General features: G+C 40.7%; 1 protein-coding gene across 3 annotated transcripts in view; it reads right to left on the bottom strand.

Annotated features, from left to right (window-relative positions):
- Positions 1-13,030, bottom strand: part of FAM13B (family with sequence similarity 13 member B) — a 50,325-nt gene extending 37,295 nt beyond the window's left edge. For all 3 annotated transcript variants that reach the window (XM_086621361.1, XM_086621360.1, XM_086621359.1), the window contains exons 1-4: positions 12,951-13,030; positions 2,132-2,298; positions 974-1,164; positions 291-503 (exon numbers count right to left, since the gene is read on the bottom strand). In XM_086621361.1, the coding sequence (XP_086477487.1) occupies positions 291-503; positions 974-1,130 (370 nt within the window). In that variant the 5' untranslated portion in view covers positions 1,131-1,164; positions 2,132-2,298; positions 12,951-13,030. The remainder of the gene's footprint in view (positions 1-290; positions 504-973; positions 1,165-2,131; positions 2,299-12,950) is intronic.
- Positions 13,031-18,897: the final 5,867 nt, after the last annotated feature.

Below are 18,897 nucleotides of genomic sequence, written 5' to 3' on the forward strand. Positions count from 1 at the left end.
TTCACATACAAGAACATGGAATATTCAGACCTAACCAGCATGATACGTGGCAGCTTCACTATTTTCCTGCATGATGGGTAAACTGTGTCTTTGAACCCAGACTGAGTTTCCTAAAAAAGACCTATTTATTTAGGGTTTGTGCTAAGAAAGGTGTATTTGAATGCCTCCTGATGCACATCATTATTACACAAAACACTAAAGAAACCCTGGTGCCACTACAAATCTGTTTAATACTAGTTTTTACTCTTAAAGTAATAAAATCAAAACACTGAATCAAAAATAATTATTACCTTGAGAAAGTTGCATCAAATGTACGTGCAAACTGCCTGGGATAACTGGCTCTGGAAGTTCTTGAAGAAAAAATCTAAGAAGGCTAATAGCTGAGGGTACATCTGCTTCTTTAACCAGGTCCACATCTTCTCCATTATCATATCGTTGCCGAAGCCACTCCACTGTCTCAGCATTCCCGTTGACTTGAAAAAGTCCTTCTTGTTCCAGACCCCCTGAGTTAGAAAAAAGTTGCAGAAATATACTTTTAGATCTAGCATGGACAAATATATCAGAAAATATTGATTATCAGCTATGCACAATTCACATACTGAATGAAAGACTTTCTGGACAACAGTTTTGCAAGACTTGTAGCAGTCCTTTTCCCAGCAAACACATTCCTGTGCCCTGGTAACAATACACTAATGAGGTAAATGTTAGGAGTACCTAAAAGACACAATTTCCTATAAAGTACCCTACTGAGCTGACTGCATTAGTGTTAGCTAGAAAACAGCTATTATCAAACATAACAGAAGAAGTAAAGAAAGGAAATGTGTATCACAAAAAAAAAATCCCCAAACAACCCAAATCACACCCAATTAAATGTAAGTAACTTAAGAAAACAAATACTCTTCAAAAACTACAACCTACTCTGTAAGAATAACAGCTAAATCCATTATTAAAAGTACAGCAAGATAGTACATACCATGTTCCTCAATATAGTCCACAACATGGCGGACTATGAATGGAACCTCATTGTCTGGTTGCCCTTCTTGCTGCAGCTCATCAAGTGGAATTCCAAATATTTTGTTAGCAAGAACAGAGTTGCAGTTACTCAAGGAAGGGGAGGAACTCTTCCTCATATCTTTTTGCAGCCAAAAATCAAAGCTGTCTTTTCTGTCAAATAAGAGGAATGAAAACCAAAAATCACACTTTAGTGTATACTGTTGAATGTAAGGATCCATAACACAATGTGATTTAATTACCTAATGCAAATACTCTCCAGTCTCTCTCAATCCATTCACTAATTAATTAAAAGTTCTTTAACACCACCAGATACAGCTAACCAGATAAATGACTCTTACTGAGGTGTTCTGTTCAATCCTCAATAGAGGACCAGTAAGAACATATATAGCAGCAAAGCAAATTCATAAAATTCTAGTTACAACATCGTTACTCAAGTTCTAAGGTACTTTGGGAGGCTAGATTCTTCAGTAAATTTTCTGACAGTATTTATGAGTCAGGCTTTGGAAATCCAACACAAAAGCCTATCCAGAGGAAATGAACCTAGTGGATCATGCCAAACCAAACCCCAAGTCTGAGTTACCTGAAATGATTTTAAGTGTTTTGTGACACACAACTGCACTGCAATCAACTTCATATATACTTGGCATTTTCTGGTCTATACAATAAAGCTTTCAACACCTGCATCAAATTCAAAATTTTACTGAACATAAAACCCCCAAAACTAGTTTCTAGGTGCTCAGTGAAACCATTCTTCCTATCATGCAGAAGCTCAAGCTCTACTTGCAAGTCTTTGCTTGATACAGGATCTAGATAGAGCGCAAAGGTATTATCAAAGGCAGTGTAAGTCACTCAGTTAAACTGTTATCCTGTCAAAACCAAAATACCTCTTCTAGCAAAGAAAAAACTGTCTTTTCAAAATAAATTAAAAAAAAACCCACACAACATACTTGCTTCAATGCAAGTAATCACCATCATAAAGGACGGCACATAGAATAAAAAGTACATACTGTTAGTCAAAGCACTACAACCAAAATTAATTCTCTCTTTACTAGTGGATTGATAGATAATAATAGATTCTTTTTTGCATAGCCTGAATAAAGTAGTTTAAGAAACCTACCTCAGAGTACTTAAACAGCCGAGTTTGAAAAACGTTTTCTGCGCCAGCTGCCCTCACTGACCAAACATTCTTTTGTCATTTATGGTTGTTTAAGATTATGGCAAAAGATCAGCCTATAGTTCCTCATTGAAGAATAGCAGAACTCGATCAGTACTTCAGCAGTTAATCTGAAAATAAGGAAAATATTATTAGACCGTAAAGTTTTCAACAGTTTTAAACTCAGTCACAGGTCTAAGCATCGTGTTTGAGGAATTCTCCTCGTCAAATCATCAGTTTCTTGTTCTGAACAAGAAAGCATAAAGGCCATGTTAGCATGGCTCACGGGAAAACACGCAAAAAAAATCCAAATCAAACAAAGAGAAAGTTAGCATGGGACATCTTAGCCTTAACAATTCTGAAGTAATTTTCAGACATACATTCTTCTTCCAAAGAATAACAAAGGGCTAAGTAGGTTAGACAGAAGTTTTATGGTACCTACCATACTAAAACATTTAAAGGCTATAACATTTTTAGAAGGATCTCAGGCACTGGTTTGAACATATTATCTTTAAATGGCATGAACAAAACAAAGCCCTAAGTAAGGAACAACACAGAAAGTCAACCGGTTTCCAGTGGTACAGATCATCTTTTCTCTAAAGTTGGTTATGTGTCCTAACTGCCAGTTCGACGTCCAAGTCATCATCAGATCTGGATACAGAAAGCAACTTTCCCCAAATCAGATTCCCTAGAACCACCCACATTTTTGCCACCTTTTAGAATCCAGATTATCTAGATGTTTTTCATGTTCTCAGCTCTCAAAATAGCTACAGACCACAGTACTATCCTTTTTGGTTTTCTGTGGTACTAAAAACGTAAATTGCAGCTTCATGACACAATGGAGCTGATTTAATGTCCAGATACAGCCAAAGGGTCATCCCAGTCCCTTGATCTCACCTATTACCTGTTCTAATTAGACTCGAGCAACTATAACTGGGCAAAACTAGCTTGTGGCATACATGCACACACAGAAATGCAACACATACCACAAAAACCAGACAATAAAAAGGCTTTCTCTGGCTTTAAAGTATACATATTGAAACCTTCTGTTTCATAATTCAAGATCGATATGAGAATTCATCTGACAGACTCGAAAAAAGCACGTTCTCTCTCTTTGTTCCCCCCCCGTTGGCTCTTGGCCCTATTCCACATCAGAATAAACCAACCTCATCTTCACTTTCAAAGTCCTGACAACCAGCTCCTCTCATTTCAGTACCAGTCATTATCAGCCTATGACACCAGGAATCCAGAGACCTTCCAACAGTTTGAATAAATAATGTTTTCCTGCTCCCAACCCTCCCCAAACCACACCCATGTGTTACGGCAGCTGGCCACAAGCTCTATACAAGATTGCTTCGTCCTCATCAAAATTTTCTTGTGTTCAGGCCTAGAGGAAAAAATATTTCAGGCTTACAAGTGTTTAAATCTTTGCCTATTGATAAGTAATACTGACCAATATTCTTTCCTGTTCTTTGTCATCTGTCTCTATCTACTGTCTTGTATTACACACAGGTTGTAAATCTGTTGTGTCTCACACAAGTGGATCCTGGTCTGAGATCAGGACTCCAGGTGAGATGACAAAAGAAAATGAAGGCAACAGGCTTCACTTTTTTTTTTTTTTTTTTTAATCAGTCATGTTCAAATCTGTCCTTGTGAATTCTTGGTTCCTAAAAGATGCTGTCAGATTTCAACAGTGAAGCAGTCACAATTCATGGCTCTCCTACTATTTACGAAGACACTGCCCAGCCATTTTTCTCATTATTTTGGTATATTAAGTGACCGTCAATATAATATTCGCACGCAAGTAGATTTTAATCAATCCCAATATAGCATACCATTTTTAAAGTACGAAGAGGCACACAGTCTGTTTTCTCAAGTTCTACCAAAGTCAGTCTATCCACAACGAACCAGAAAGACTCATGTTAGTCAACCATGGGGCTAATGGCAGCTGGGAAAAAAACAATCTCTGACAGATCTGCCACAATGCTTCAGGCTGCCTTGCTAAAACAAACAAATAAACCTTCAAAACAAACATCACCTAATAAAAAGAGTAATTAGAAGCAACCACTTCTTTATGATTCAGCACCAAACGAACAATCTTGAGGTCCAGCTTTCTTAGCAAAGATAACTTCGGCTTAGTTAGCCGACATAAAAGCACAACCATTTTTACCTTTTTGTCTGTGCTGCAGACAAATAAGCTACCTGAATATTAATTTCATTCCGAAAACATGAAAAAAAAAAAAAAAAAAAAAGAAAAACTTCTATTTTAAGTAGCTTGGCAACGTAACAATGAAGTTGAAACAGTCTGGTTGTCTCACTGCTAGAGCAAAACTGGATTTACAACACGAGCTTATACTTTTAAACAAAGTTTTATATGGCTCATCATCACCTAGAAGAAGTAGTGAAAGCCTGATTTTCACCCTCTCACATGCACACATCCTTATACACACACACTTCAGTGTATGACTATATGCACCACTTTCTTCTCAGAGCATTGAAGTCTTCTGCCTTGTAGTCCAGGCTTTGATGTTACCTTCACAGGCTGTGATACAACGCAGCTGGCATATACCAAGTTTAGAGAAAGCTAGAAACTTCTAAAGAGTTACCTGACTTCCAGTTAGTTTTACTTCCTGTTATTTCCAACACTGTAAAACTGAAGGATAGGCTCAGAAACTGTTAATAATTAAACATTATATCTCCACTTTTTATATCAATCAGCAGCTTTCCCACTTGCTCTTCCTTGACTCAGGATGTACATCATTTCAATGCAGACACGTATAAAAACTAGGACAAGATATATAAATTTCAGAATTATCTCTAAAGTCTTTTAGAAATATTAAGCAATACTGTGGGTTTTTTTAATTATTTTTTTTAGTCATGATCAAACATCTCAGAAAACAGGAGCTGATGTATTCAGTCAACTATTCCTACTTCTGTTCATATTATCCTGAACTTTTTGAACATGTGAAGCGTGTAGGTTGTGAAGCTGGGAGAGGGAAGCACAGGTCCCATCAAGTGAAAAACAATACTTTAAAAAAAAAAAGGCAACTAGTTTATGCTCTATTATACATATTCTGGTTGCATCTTTCTCAATCTACTCCCCTCCCTGTTACTACAAACATTTACAAAGATCCTCTAAGTTACAATAACATTCTACAAAACTTAACTACAGAAAATTAAAAATACATTTTACTCCGACCACATATTATACCACAATTTTACAAGAGGCTGGAAAAAAACACACTATGTCCTACGTAACATCTTGAGCCCAAGCATCTTAAATGAGGGTAAAACACTGAGTTTCATTCTGTATTGTGTATTTCATTGCTCTCATCTGTTATTAAAAAAAAATGGTTTTGAGGGTTTTTTGTGGTGTTTTTCGGTGGGGTTTTTTTTTTTTTTTTCAAATAAGGCAAGTACTTCATAGAGCCTGCTGGGAAAACAGCACCACGAGTTTCATTTTGCCATCATAATAGCATTCACTTATCTTGGCAACTACAGAAGTATTCACACCCACAGATGAAATGCCACTAAAGAAAACACAGAATACATGGCTAACTTAATATTTGAGCAATATATATGAAAGTTTAGGCCTAAATTTAGTTCAGCTTTCACGTTACTGGCTGAACTACAAATATATGGGTATCATTTTAAATTAAAGTCCTCAGGGCTCCACCGTCTCTCCTTAAAGCAAAAGAATGAAATAACAAGAAGTAAAAATAAAATAAACAACAAAAAAAGGCTACAAACTGAGACCATGTCATAGGAATGAAAACATTAATACTGCGTGTAGAATTTCTGCCACAAGTTTCAACTATTTGAGCAATTCTTTTATTTTGTTTTTGCTTGGTTTATCTAGCAAATAATTCGTATCATCTGTGAAGCCAAAACCGAATCTAACAGTGCTGCTGTTCTGCTCTATTTTTAATATATTATTTTGTGGGATTAGCAGACATCATGAGTGATTTTTTTTTCCGTAACATCTGAAAAGTAAAAACTAAATATAACATTTTTAGATAGGAAAAAAAGTGGTATAGGGCAACAAAATCACTCATCCCTACTTCTCAGGAAACACACCTCAAGTTTAGACTTGGGCTTTTCCAGCCTGCAGTGCTGTTATCCTGTAAGCCCCCCACATCCCTGTGCACAGGGTCCCAACAGAACACGTGAACACCTCCCGTGCAAAGAGACCAGTGCTCGTTTTCTGCAATAAAAGGAGGTTTATTTACAAACAGAATTCCACAAAAACATTAAGGTGCCTCAAAAATTAGTTTTTAATTTCTTACTCTATATTTGATAAATAAAAAGAATGTATTATGTTACTTATAATTAGACAAAATCTGCAATGTCCCTCTAGGTGCATATAGTAAACACACTTTTAAATCCAAATAAATAATACATTTCTTAGCTAAGTTTGAAATGTTCATAGTTATAAGAGATACTAAGAATTTCAAAATGACGGCCTAAACTTATGACACATATTCCAACTTGGAATCACAGAAACTTTCCTCACGTACTGCCATCGTCCAGAGCCAGCGGCCAGGTGTGAGCGTGAGCAGGAAGGCTTTCCTGGGAAACTTCTGTGTACCAGCTCACTGGAGAACACACAGCCCCATTTGGCAACCGCTGTACTACGCACTATTTAATTTAGGGTTTTTTAAAAACAGCAGCCAGCACTCCGCTCTTTGCTCTTAAGTTTTATCAAGATAAAAGGAAACTGGTTCTTCTTAATGTAACGTTATGATCATACCAACTGACACTAACTGATGATTTTCATGCCATTTGTCTACTCAAATTACTGGGAGTATTCCCAATGATGAAATGTTTTTGTGCACAAGAGCCTTAGCCCACCTGATTTTCAGTTTTTCCTTCAGCTAGCAAGTGAAAAAGAGAGTATTTTGCTCATTTGAATTAATCCAGTCAAAATTGAAAAGGCTGTCAGGTTGGGGCAGGGGATAGCCCGAAGCAGGGCGGGGGACACACACACCAAAAAAAAACCCCCACAAACACCGAACACAAAAACACAGGCACAAAAAACACACACACAAAAAACACAAAACCTGAAAAAAAAACATCCCAAGCTTTAAGCAAACAAACAGAACATACCACAAACTTAGGACACAGAAAAGGACAAACAAGACTTGTCTCAAGAGCACAGCTCAAAGCAGGCCGAGCTTGAATATGAAGAGACCCAGAATATCCTCCATGTTAAAAGAATAATCAATTTTAAAGCTACATTTAAGTACTCATCAATATATTTGAGTAGTCAAAACAAAAAATATTTAAAGAAAGAAGCTTTGAAACCAGCAAGATTAGCTTAAAATAGATTCTAAAAGCAAGACTTCCTCTTTTGACTGCCAGTGAAATCGGCTTCAGGGAACGGCATTTTAGTCAAAAGCTTGGACTGGCAAATCAGACGACTGGGCCCAGTTATTGTTTTAAATTTAATAAGCTGGTCGTCTTAAGAATATATTCCCCATCCCCATAAAGGATAATGTTTTAAAGTAAGTGTAACTACAGCATTGAAGGAAATCACGCTAAAATAACTGTCTTTTCTTCGTTTCTTACTACGATTATTAACTCTTCACTGACAGGTCTGCCTTCTGGTTAAACAGGAAAGGAAAGGAGCTTGTTGCAGTTCCGTCTGCAATCACAGAAGGAGTTAGGAAGAGACTGCCACACCAGCTCTTTAATCAATAAGCTCCCTACTTGCACGCGTATGCTCTCACCCACACTAGAGAAGTTCTCCATCACCTGCCACCAGCACTTCTGAGAGCCTCAGAAAACACTCAACTGGCATAATACTGGTTGTACTGACAAAGCAAATAAAAGCACAAAAAATACATCATCAGATTCAGTGGGATGCAATTGTAATGCAATTTTTGTTTCCTGGAAATGCAGTAGCAAGACTTCTAATTCACAAATTACAACCATTCAAATCAACCCTTTAGGTCATTATCCTGGAAGAAAGCAACAAAACAACTCATGAAAGCTCTTCTGAAAAAGATATTAATAAAATTGATAGAATTTTGGATTTTATTTTTAAAATTTGCAAGCCAAGAAACTCTTAGTATTGATCAGTATTTATTTCCAGTCACCAAAGTTTAGTCTACAATTTCAGCTGAGAGAACCTGATTACACTTTCTCTGAAAAAACCCATCATCAAATACGTATCTTCATGAGAGGCATATCCAATGTCCAGAAAAGTGGGCAGGCTTGACTTAAGACTAAATGCAAAATTCAGAGGAAAAAACTATAAAACTTGAAATTTTAAGAAGCTAATTAAGCACTTAGCAACTGTATTGCAGTAACATCAGTAAAGCCTCAAGTAGAGTGACTGATTTAAGCAACATTCAAAAAAATTTTACATTTAAAACAAGCGAGCTGAGAGATGACCAGAATGTATCAGCTGATTTTCAAATGTTTCAATATGCAAAGATAACACGTATGTTCACCTACTAGATAAAATCCAAAGGCTTTTTACCAGCATTACAGCAACTCATAATCCTTCTACAACTGTACTGTAGTGAGAGGAATTAAAGGCATCAGCAGTGCCAGATTTGCTCTCCGCCGCTGCTGCCAATGCACATGTGCAGAATTATAAAGAAACTTCCTGCTCGCACAGATCCCATCACGTTCTTAACAACAGTAGCTAATAAATAAAAAGGCTTTTGTATCTTGTGTAACAGCTAATTATATTCATCTTACTTGTCTCCCCCCAAAGTAAAGCTGTGCTCCACCAGCCACACACGGAATTGCCACTGCATCAGATAACACAGCACTTGAGTGCAATGGCGTTATAAAAGTACAGTAACAGGCAGGAAGAAATTATCAGCAAAACTCTGCAACTTGAGAGGTTCACATTATAAAACCAAAGCAGCTTAACAACTGTCACTGCCTTTAAGACAGACTTTGGAACAGAACTCCAGCTACCTCAGAGACACCAAAAAAGCAAACTATAAATATATAATGCACTTAATTTATTATACATAAGTTATCCTATTACATACATTTCTCATCAGCTCGTTTCTCCCCCTCTCGAACAGGTAGGAAGAAATGCACCACTGGAACATTGTAGTTCAAAACACTACAAACTGTAGTACATGGCCCATTCACTACAGGAACAGTGCCTCTGTGTAACGATGACCACGTGCCACCAAAATAAAGGACAGTCTTAGCATCCACACTCAAGGAGCAAGACATTTCAATGAAGAGTTCAATTCTGTAGCAATGACTCTGAATCATTGGAGGGGGGGAGAAAAAAAAAATAAAAATAGGACTGCTAATGAGGTCTCCTCCACAACCAATTCTTGTTGCAAGTTGATCATGACCAAATTTGAAGATATCGCCAGAAATCACAAGAATAGAAATTACATTGCAGACTAAAATTAAGTAACCTGATTAAATTAAAGAGTGACAAGACAACAAAAGATTTAATGAAATGTGACATTCAGCAAAAAGGGGAAAAAACCTTTCAAATATATCCACTTTAAAAAAAAAAAAAAAGAGTATAAAGGAAGAAAGAATCACATTCATAAGATTCCGGCTTTCATCTTTTCAATTTTGTCCAACTATTATTATCCTACACAGCTGAGCACAAATTTTAATCCTGGCCACACTGCAGGGAACACTGAACAGAACAGACATATGAAGAGAGCAGCAGCGAGACCAGAACGTGGACAATCGATCCAGGGTTCCCCTTGGATTCTCTATTCGGATCAAGCAGCTGCCACACCTAAATGCCCAGATAGTGAAGAAAATAAACCATTCCAACCTCTCTGCAACCAGTCTTCCTTACAAGCTGTTGGAACACAAGCATAATGCAGTGTCTGTATTTTAAGCTCAAGTTTGTCATGTTTTTCTTCTTTTAAGACAAACATACAGGACAAAATTTGACACATTCACAGGTGAGAGACCATAAGAGCAGGATTGTTCGTTACTATCACAACAGAACTATTCATTTCCCTGTAATCAGAATATGGTCCTAGATCCAAAATATTACCCATTTCTTGTACTGAATGGCTCCACTCATATTTTGCAAACATAACAGGTTTTCAGCACCATATTCGCTGTCTAAACTACGTTTTTTAAGACTTTAAAACAAATCAGCTCTACAAAAAAAAAAAAAAGCCCAGTAGAAGATGCAGTAACAAATACGACAAAGCCAAATCTGAATTTACTAAAGCCTTGAGACAGATAGTCATTGTTCTCAAACAAAGTTTTTGCAGGTAAAATTTATAACTTACGGAAAATAATACAATCAGCAAGATACTCAAAAATGAATTGCCTGATTTTACTAACTTTCCAGGGAGTAATGCAAAATTCTTGTATTCTCTGCCTAATTCTTGTATTCTCTGCCTGAATGCAATTTTGACCTAAGCCATACAGCCTCTCCACTGAATAACTGATATATCCATCACTTCAAAAACTGCATGACAAGTAGATCTCCCTCTTTCAGAGCCCTTCATAGAGGATTTAATATTCCTTCAATTGTCTATCTCCTCCTCAGATGTTCTGGATAAAGTGGTTTTTTTTTTGTTCCTAAGTAACAGTGCTCACAGCTGAAACGATTAATAAACATGGAACTGGGTCTGTAATATGAGGAAAAAAGTTAAAGGGTTTCATCTTTACATCCTTACAGATCCAAATACTGAATTGCCCTGCAAGATGTCAATTCACACTCATCCCAATGTCCGCTAGATTTTGGGGTTTTTGCCTACTAACATGACAGCAAAAAATAATCTGGTGTTACGCACAGAATTTAAAGACAACTTGAAGGCATTCTCTTACCAACATCACTTCCTCTTCCTTAGAGCTGCAGTTTATTTTGGGGGGGGAAGGGAAAAAACAAAACAACAACAAAAGAAAATCCAAAATAAAAAATAACCTCAGACTTGGAAGGTTTTACTCACTTTCTAACGAGCCCTAGGAAAGGGCATCACTGCTGAGCTATCAACATTTGACCAGCGATCAAAAGTTTAAGTATTTGAAAAGGAAAAAAACACCAAAAAAAATCCTTCACAGACAGAAAGCAAGGAGTTTCACGGAACTTACTGATATCTGTTCCAAATGCACAGAATGTTTCTTTGGCCTCACCTGCTTTTGCAAACATGCTGTTATGTACATTAGAAAGAAAAGCTTCACTGATTGCACAGGTCCCATATTATAAGCCACACATGACAAATGTTAAATTAAGTCTTTTAATGAGCTAATAGTTGGAAGGTCCTCCAATGTTACAAGCAGCACATACAGCAGGAGCCCAAACTAAGACTGAGCAGATAAAACCTGTAATTTGTCAAACTCAGATATTTTCACATGTTGTCCATGTCAAAATTTGCAAGCATTAAAAACTATGAGGAGCTCTTCCTAGTCATGCAACCATGAAACATTCTACTTGATTGATTTTTCTAATGTAATACTGTAAATTTCCAGCTTGATGCTTTCAAAACACTAAGATATTTGATTCCTTATTGTAATGTCGTCAAGACAAGGAAAGGATCCCTATATGATGCTAGACAATATACAAAATACAGACAAAGCAGATTTAAAAAAAAAAAAAAAAGAGATTCTAAATATCTTCAAATCCATGCAACAAAGAACACATAAAGCTATTTACTAGCAATGAGTGGTAAAAAAAAATATATAGAAAACAAAGAGTCTAAGCAGACAGCTGAATTTGTTATAATATAAGGCAACCTATCTTTTTCCTTTATTTTTTTATGCTGGCAGATTAAACCACACAGAAGACAGAAAAACTCCAAATCGAAATGCTAATCCAGTTTAACAATTTATTCCAAAGTCACATACTAACTGCTCCATCCCTAAGGATACTCAGGAATATATGCCTGAAAAAAATAAAACTGTGCAGGTTTTGATACATTCAATTTCTTTTTTTTTAAACAGGCAAGAGTGATTAGGTGGTATCTACTTTCTTCATTACCTTTTTCCCCTCCTTGAGCTTGACAGCAGTAAGAGATTTCACAAAAATTTAAAAACGCAGGAAGACGAAGGAACTCAAGAGTCAGAGGACTGTGTATTAAAAGTTCAAGTTGCAGTGTTTGAGTGCAGTTTTTTTGTCGCCTTTTTTTTTTTTCCTCCCCAAACCTGGAAGAAGACCCCTAACACTGGAGCATCTCATGTTAAAACAACTTTCTGGTAGCAAGAAGCATTTACACTCAAATATTTAAATCCCTGAGGAGCTTCCAAGAACAATGGAAGCCCGCACTGACAGATTCCTGGGAAGATACGTTTGGTCCCAGGCGGGAGCATTAAGTCCATGCGCTAGCGTTCTTAATGCCTCGGTGTTCTCAGAAGGTTTAGTGGCTGCCCTTCTTCAGCTTCTGGAACCAACTTTGCTGGCAGGGAGCTGCTGGGCGCTGCCAGCGTGCCAAGTCCCACCGCAGGCGGGGACAACGCCGACCCACCGCGGGAGGGGGGACCAGGCTCGGCACACGACTGCGCTGGAAGAGCCAAGCAATCCCCGCTGGCTGCCAGGGCTGCCGCCAAGGTCCCACCGACACAACCCGAGAAACGAAGGCAGCGCTTGACAGCTCCCTCCGAGAGGCTCCAGCAGCTCCCGCACCGCGCCCGGCTCCGCCGCCCCCGCCGCCCGGGCGAGGAAGTTCCCGCGCCCCTTCGCGGCGCGGCTCCCAGAAGGTTCCTGAAGCCTGACGGGACGCCCTCCCTGCCCCACCGGCCGCCTCCACAGGAGCGGGAGCCCCGCCGCCCCCGCGGCGGAGGGGCGACCCCCCCCACCCCGCGCATGCGCCCCGCAGCCCCTCACCGTTGCCGGGTGACTCGCCCTCCCCGCCGCCCTCCGCACCAGCAGCAGGTTCCTCCGCCTCTTCCTACCCCGGGGGCCGGCGCGGGCCTCTCCTCGCCGCTCCGCTCTCCTCGCAGGCCTCCTCCCTCGGCCGCCACCGCCCCAGCCGTCTGCCGCGGCCGCCGCGCTGCCGACCCGGGCGCCGTCCGTCCGTCCGTCCGTCCGCAGAGCCGCTCCGGAGCTCGAGCGCGCCTCGGCGAGCGGGGGGTCCCCGGCGGTAGCGGCGGCAACTGGCGGAAGTGACGCGCTGACTGACAGGTGCAGCGCGCGCCCCCTCCCTCGGGGTCACGTGCTCCGGGGCGGGGAGGGGGCGCTGGTGGCGGCGGGGCGGGGCGGCGCTGAGGGGAGCGGGCGGCCGCCTCGGGCCGGTGGCGGGCCCCGGGTTGGAGAAGCCGCCCGAGGAAGGGGGCTGGCGGCCGGGGGCGGTTTGGCGGGCCGGCGCGGCCTGCCCCGGGCCGTCCGTTATGGCCGCGGGCTGCCCGGCTGAGGGAGCCCCAACCGCTGCCACGCCGCGCCCGGTAACAACAAACAATGACCCCGGGATTGACTTTTTTCCCTCGTTCCTAACCTTACAGTGACTCAGCCGGCTGCTTGCCGCGGCCTGTGCGCGCTCAAGGGCTCCCAGAGCGCGACCGCGGCCGTCGCCGTGCAGCCTCCTGCTCCGCTCCGGTTCTGCGTCTATCAGTATGGACGCAGTTCCTGGAAATTTTCTGAATTCAAGTGTCGAGAGCGATCGCTCCGAAACGTTTCCCAAGTGCAGGCACACCAGAAGTAACACAGTGTCCTTTGACAAAGAGCTAACGCGTTTTGAAATAACGAAATTCAGCACCCTGAAACCACGTTAGCGTAAGTCAGCGAGGAGACGCGAGCGCACGCCAGAAGTGTTAAGCGCCGTGCCTGACAGCCTGCAGCTCCCACATGCCATGTTGAAACTACAACAGCTTTTTCTGTCGTGCTGTGCCAGCAGCCATAGGTGGTGGGTTTAATAAAGCATTTATGGAAATTTAGTTAAGTAAAAAAATCCTTTCGGGAAAAGCTTTTCTTCCCGTGAAAAACTGACAAAAGAATAAACGACTGGGAAAAAAAAGCAATAGAGGTAGGATGGGATTAATTGAAACTCATATTGCTGATAGCTGGGAGGGTTTGTTTCAGGTTTGCCAACATGGATTCTACATTTTATCTAGAGATACATTTATAAGACTCATTAAGAGCTTTTACATTTAGAATCCGAATAAGGGAGAGGCACAATCCCACAGAAAATTCACCTGGTTTTAATCAGATCTAAAACTGTATTTTCCCACTAGAAGATTGCGTATCATTAGGACGTGCCATACAAAACCAACGAAATGTGTGGGGCCAGGAAACAGCCTCTCAGGAGGTCTGTATCTGCTGTCAGTCCGCTTCCACATCGGATTTCTCCACTTGAACAACTAATAAAATTCCCTCGCATCAAGATGAGGTTTCCAACTTTGTATTTTGTATACATAGCTGTGTTCTTTCTGATTCATTTAGCCTCATCAACAACAATAAAGATACTGAATCAGAACAAGCTGGCAATTTTGTTGATGAAACATGGGAGAGAGCGGACTCCAGCTGGCTCTTCAGCAGATACGTTGGCCAGTTGACAGGAATAAAACTGCAAGAAACCTGACACAGAAAACACACGTGGCAAAAGGAGGCACACAGCAGAGGCAGGCAGGTAGGCAGGCGCTACACAGCACCTGTTTGCTGGTTTTGAGTCCAAGACAGTGTCCTCCCTTCTCTGAACTGGCTCCGAGTATGCCATTTTGTGCCAGCTTATCCTACCTCCTTTCAAACACTTCCAACGTGCCTTGCAGGGGGCAGACATATGCAGTCCCAGGCTGCCATTTTAGTCTTTTCTGCTCACTTTATGTTCTCAGTGCCTATTTCTAAAAGCCTGGGGAGAACCTGGGAGTCCTGGTGTTTTAGCCACTTTTCCTAAGGTAGTAAATACAGAGGGAGGGGAAACAATAACTTAATGAGCAGCTGCTTGGCTACACCCCCAAAATACAGCTATTGAAAGTGTCCACCTCTCCGATCACTGCTAAAAATTACAATGGAGCATGTGGTGACCGTCCCCACCCGTTTTCCACTATCTCAGGGCTCAGCTCAAATTTTATGGTAGCGTTTGTCATTCTCCCGCTTACACGGAGCGCAGACTGCTGCACGGCTCAGACCCCCAGCCCGGTTTCTGCAGTCTAGACAAGGCAGTGTGGAGCTCGCACAGGCTCATTAACCCTCTCCGAACCCACAGGCATGCACACAGCAGCCCCAGCGTGAGCAGGGGTTGTGCAGGTGCATGGCTGCAGTCCCGCAGCGTGGCGCCGGGCCGTCGCCCACATGTCAGGACATATGACAATGCCCTGCCTCGCACAGAGTCAGTGACAAGGCCGCAGCATGGGGCTGCTCACAAGAAGGAGGACCCATTCCCCAGCTGCTGCACAGCTCCAGGAGCTTGGCAAACGCGTCTTGTCAGCACACGGCTCCTAGGACCAGGGTGCCATGGCATCCCTGTCTCATCGGTAAATCCATGGCCAGGGCCACACCACGAAGGGTGAGCCGTTTCTGTAGCTCCATGTGTTATCTTTCAAGTCCAGCTAAGTTGCTCAGCCTAAAAGTTTTGCATAGATTCAACTGCTAGGTGCTCTCGAAGTGACTCAGTAGACCTGGAACAATTACTAGCGTAATTCCCTTGTTTTCAGGAGGAGCTATTCATTGAGCACCAGTCATTATTACCAGTATATGTTGCAAAAGAACTGGAGCTGTATTTCCTTCCTGGGTCCCCAATGTCAGTCCTGACCTAGTATGACTTTAGAATAAATAGTCTCTGAACACTTCAGTTTCCAATGAAATCCAGCACCAGTAACAGCCCTGCATTACTCCTCATCAGAAATTGAAGCAAATAAAAGAAAAATAGCCCTATCCCAGCTGTGCTTACTGGTGTACAAGGCTTAGTACAAACTGAGCTAGAATACTCCGGAACCAGAATCAATTTTGCAATGCCATCCAGTCCTTTGAAGGTGGATAGCGTGCCCTGCAATTCCTTACCTTCATACTGGGTCATTATCTTTCTAGAAGGAAATAGAAATCTGATGCACAGCAAAGCAAGACACTGCTGTAATGCCTGTATTTCATGTGCCAACAGTTTTTACTTAGAGGGGAAGTTGTCCATGTGTCAGCAAACTATTTGCTTTTGGTTTTAATTGTCCATCTACAAACAAATTATTTGATACACTTCCTGGACTGGGAATTGCTCAATTTTTGTCTAAAATGGATCCTATTGATATCTTGCAAAAATATTGACAAAGGTGAGTCCTTTAAACACTGAAGAAGAATTAGCAAACAGTAACCATTTCCAGCTGCTTGCTCTGCAAAACGCTTTCCTTTCCTGCATATTTATTCCAAAAACAGAGACATGTCCTCAAACTGAATCTTTACTTTGTTTGTCTTTTCCAGCATTATAAAATTTTCTAACAAACATTTTGTCTCAGGATGCCCATCCAGCACAAGACACTTGGCTGTGTTGGATAGCCATAACTCCCCATGGCATCTCCTGAAACAGTTCTCCTGACTCACAGTGTCCAAAAGAGAACCTAAGAATCAAAGTCCATTTTTAAAGCTTTGCCCTGTATTAACAAATCAAGCTTCACAATGTTAAAACAGGTGAAAGAATCTATTTTATGGAAACAGAAACTCCAGCTCAGTGAAAACCTCAGAGAAATATTTTCAAAGACTGTCTGCCATTACTAGACACATATGTAAGGATTTCTCTTATCAATATCAAAGGCACATGTGCTACATAAATGTCAGACATTTTTCACTTGTTTTTCTACCAGAGTTCTGTGATTAAAACAAACATTTACAGCATAAGATTTTTTTTTTCCCTGCCTTTGAATACTTTTTGAATCTGAGTCTTGGGTTTGGAAGATCTGTCTTTAAAGTAGAGATCTAGAAATATGGGAAAAATGTGGCTTTTAAGGCTTGTTCACATTTTAATTGCATGGTTGCAGACCTAACAGAGATAATTCTTCCCTTCTTGAAATTCAAGACATTGAAAGGTTAATTCAATCTTCTCAGTTCCATTTCCTTCCTTCTGTTCCTCTTCCCACACTCCCCCTCCCATCTGTAGACAGCTGACTTATTTGAATTTTATGCAAGCTAGTATTCATCCAAAGGGAAAAATCATTCAATGTATGCATCAGACAAGTGTAAATTACAATATTGCAGAGTTTTGAGTTTTACTTCCTATTTGCTTTTCTCTGCATTCACCAGTTTGGGCTGCGGACAGACACGAACTCATGCCCTAAAGCTAGTCTCCACTTAAAAGTTAACTTGAATTAAAGCTTGAATGTCCCCATCCCCTTTGAATCCCTGTTCTTTTTCCTCACAAGGATCTATACTTGAGCTGCCACGGTGCTTTTACCTGGAGCTGGTGAGAGGCTACAGTTCAAGGTAACACAATTTGTCTGCTGCCAACACAATCAGTTTCTGCTGCTCCCGTGTTATTTCATGGTGTGGTCACTCACACTCCAAGTATACTAACTCCAGAGGAGTTGATTTGAGTGTTCAAAGCTCGAGGTAACCCTGTTATGAAGACATAGCCTTAATAAGACTGCAGCTGATTTCTGCACTTTGTATGTATTTGCAAAAGAAAGCCGTAAAAGTAGTTGTTGAAAACGCTCTAGTTCAGTCAGGTTCTGAAAAGGTGGCTGTTTACTTCAGATGCCATGAGAGGAAGATAGTATCTTTTATTTTTTCCTTTTTTCCATATTTTAGAGAAGAAAAACAGCATTTATCATCATATACTTAAAATTTTCATTTGAATAGGTAGAAGTTAACAAATGTGGAACTTTGTGATTACCACTTCCTTACATAATTGGTGACCTTGTACACCAATTATGTATGAGAAGAGTATGTAATACCTGTGTGTTTGGCTTGCTCTATATAACAAGCTTATAAAATTGGAACAGGGTTTTTGGAAAAGATGATGCATGAATCTGTTCAAGTAGAAATACAAGTTCTTATTCTGGAAGTTGTTCACAGAGATCAGCTAGAACAGATACTTGGCTGCCTTGTTCCTCATTTCCTTAAGCAGCTGAAAAACTTCAGGGTTTATCTTCTTTTCCCCAAAACATAAAACATATTTAAGCCGCCAGGAAGTCCCAGGCTATTGAAAGTGGGATGATTTGTCTACACAAAGAGAAGTGTTGGATAGGCACCCGTCAGAACTACATCTACAGCTCTATGTGTCAAAAGTCAAGGATACCCCACCTCTGTATCTACCCCAAGCACAACATGGGTTGTAACAACAGACCCACCTAGTCTCCTTTTTCCTCTGGACAAAAAGAAAATCTGAAGTTAAAATCAAGTTAGTAGATCTTCGGATTTTACTATCTTATCTTTGATCATCTTATCTTGGATTATGTTGGTTATCTGTTTGCTGCACACTGGGTGCCACAGTTTAATCATCGTAAGGAATGCAGATTTTCTATTTGTTTAAAGCAAAGAGAGTGAAGAAATCCAACAGTGGATTGTTTAATTCCAGAGCAGCCAGCTGCACTGAGAAGAGCCATGTTTGAGCACACTCCCAATGCCTACCTGAGGCTTCTCAGTCTTACTCTTTCCCTAAGAGCTTCTGCTTGCAAGAGGTGCTTCTATCCAGAGATAGAAAAGGAGAGAGGGAAAACAAAGACTGTTAGTAAAGACTGCAAGTCATGCTAAACTAGTGTTTCTAGACCAGTGTTCAACACAACTGTCATGTGCTTTATAGCATATTAACTAAGTGACTAATACATCACATGCTTCTTTCCCCATCCTGTCTTTAGGAGAGAAGCATGTGCACGGACATTTTGTATTTTTTTTTTTCCTTTAATAATGCACGCATGTG

Source organism: Tauraco erythrolophus, chromosome 16 (assembly GCF_009769465.1).
Source record: "Tauraco erythrolophus isolate bTauEry1 chromosome 16, bTauEry1.pri, whole genome shotgun sequence".
In the NCBI taxonomy this organism is placed as follows: domain Eukaryota; kingdom Metazoa; phylum Chordata; class Aves; order Musophagiformes; family Musophagidae; genus Tauraco; species Tauraco erythrolophus.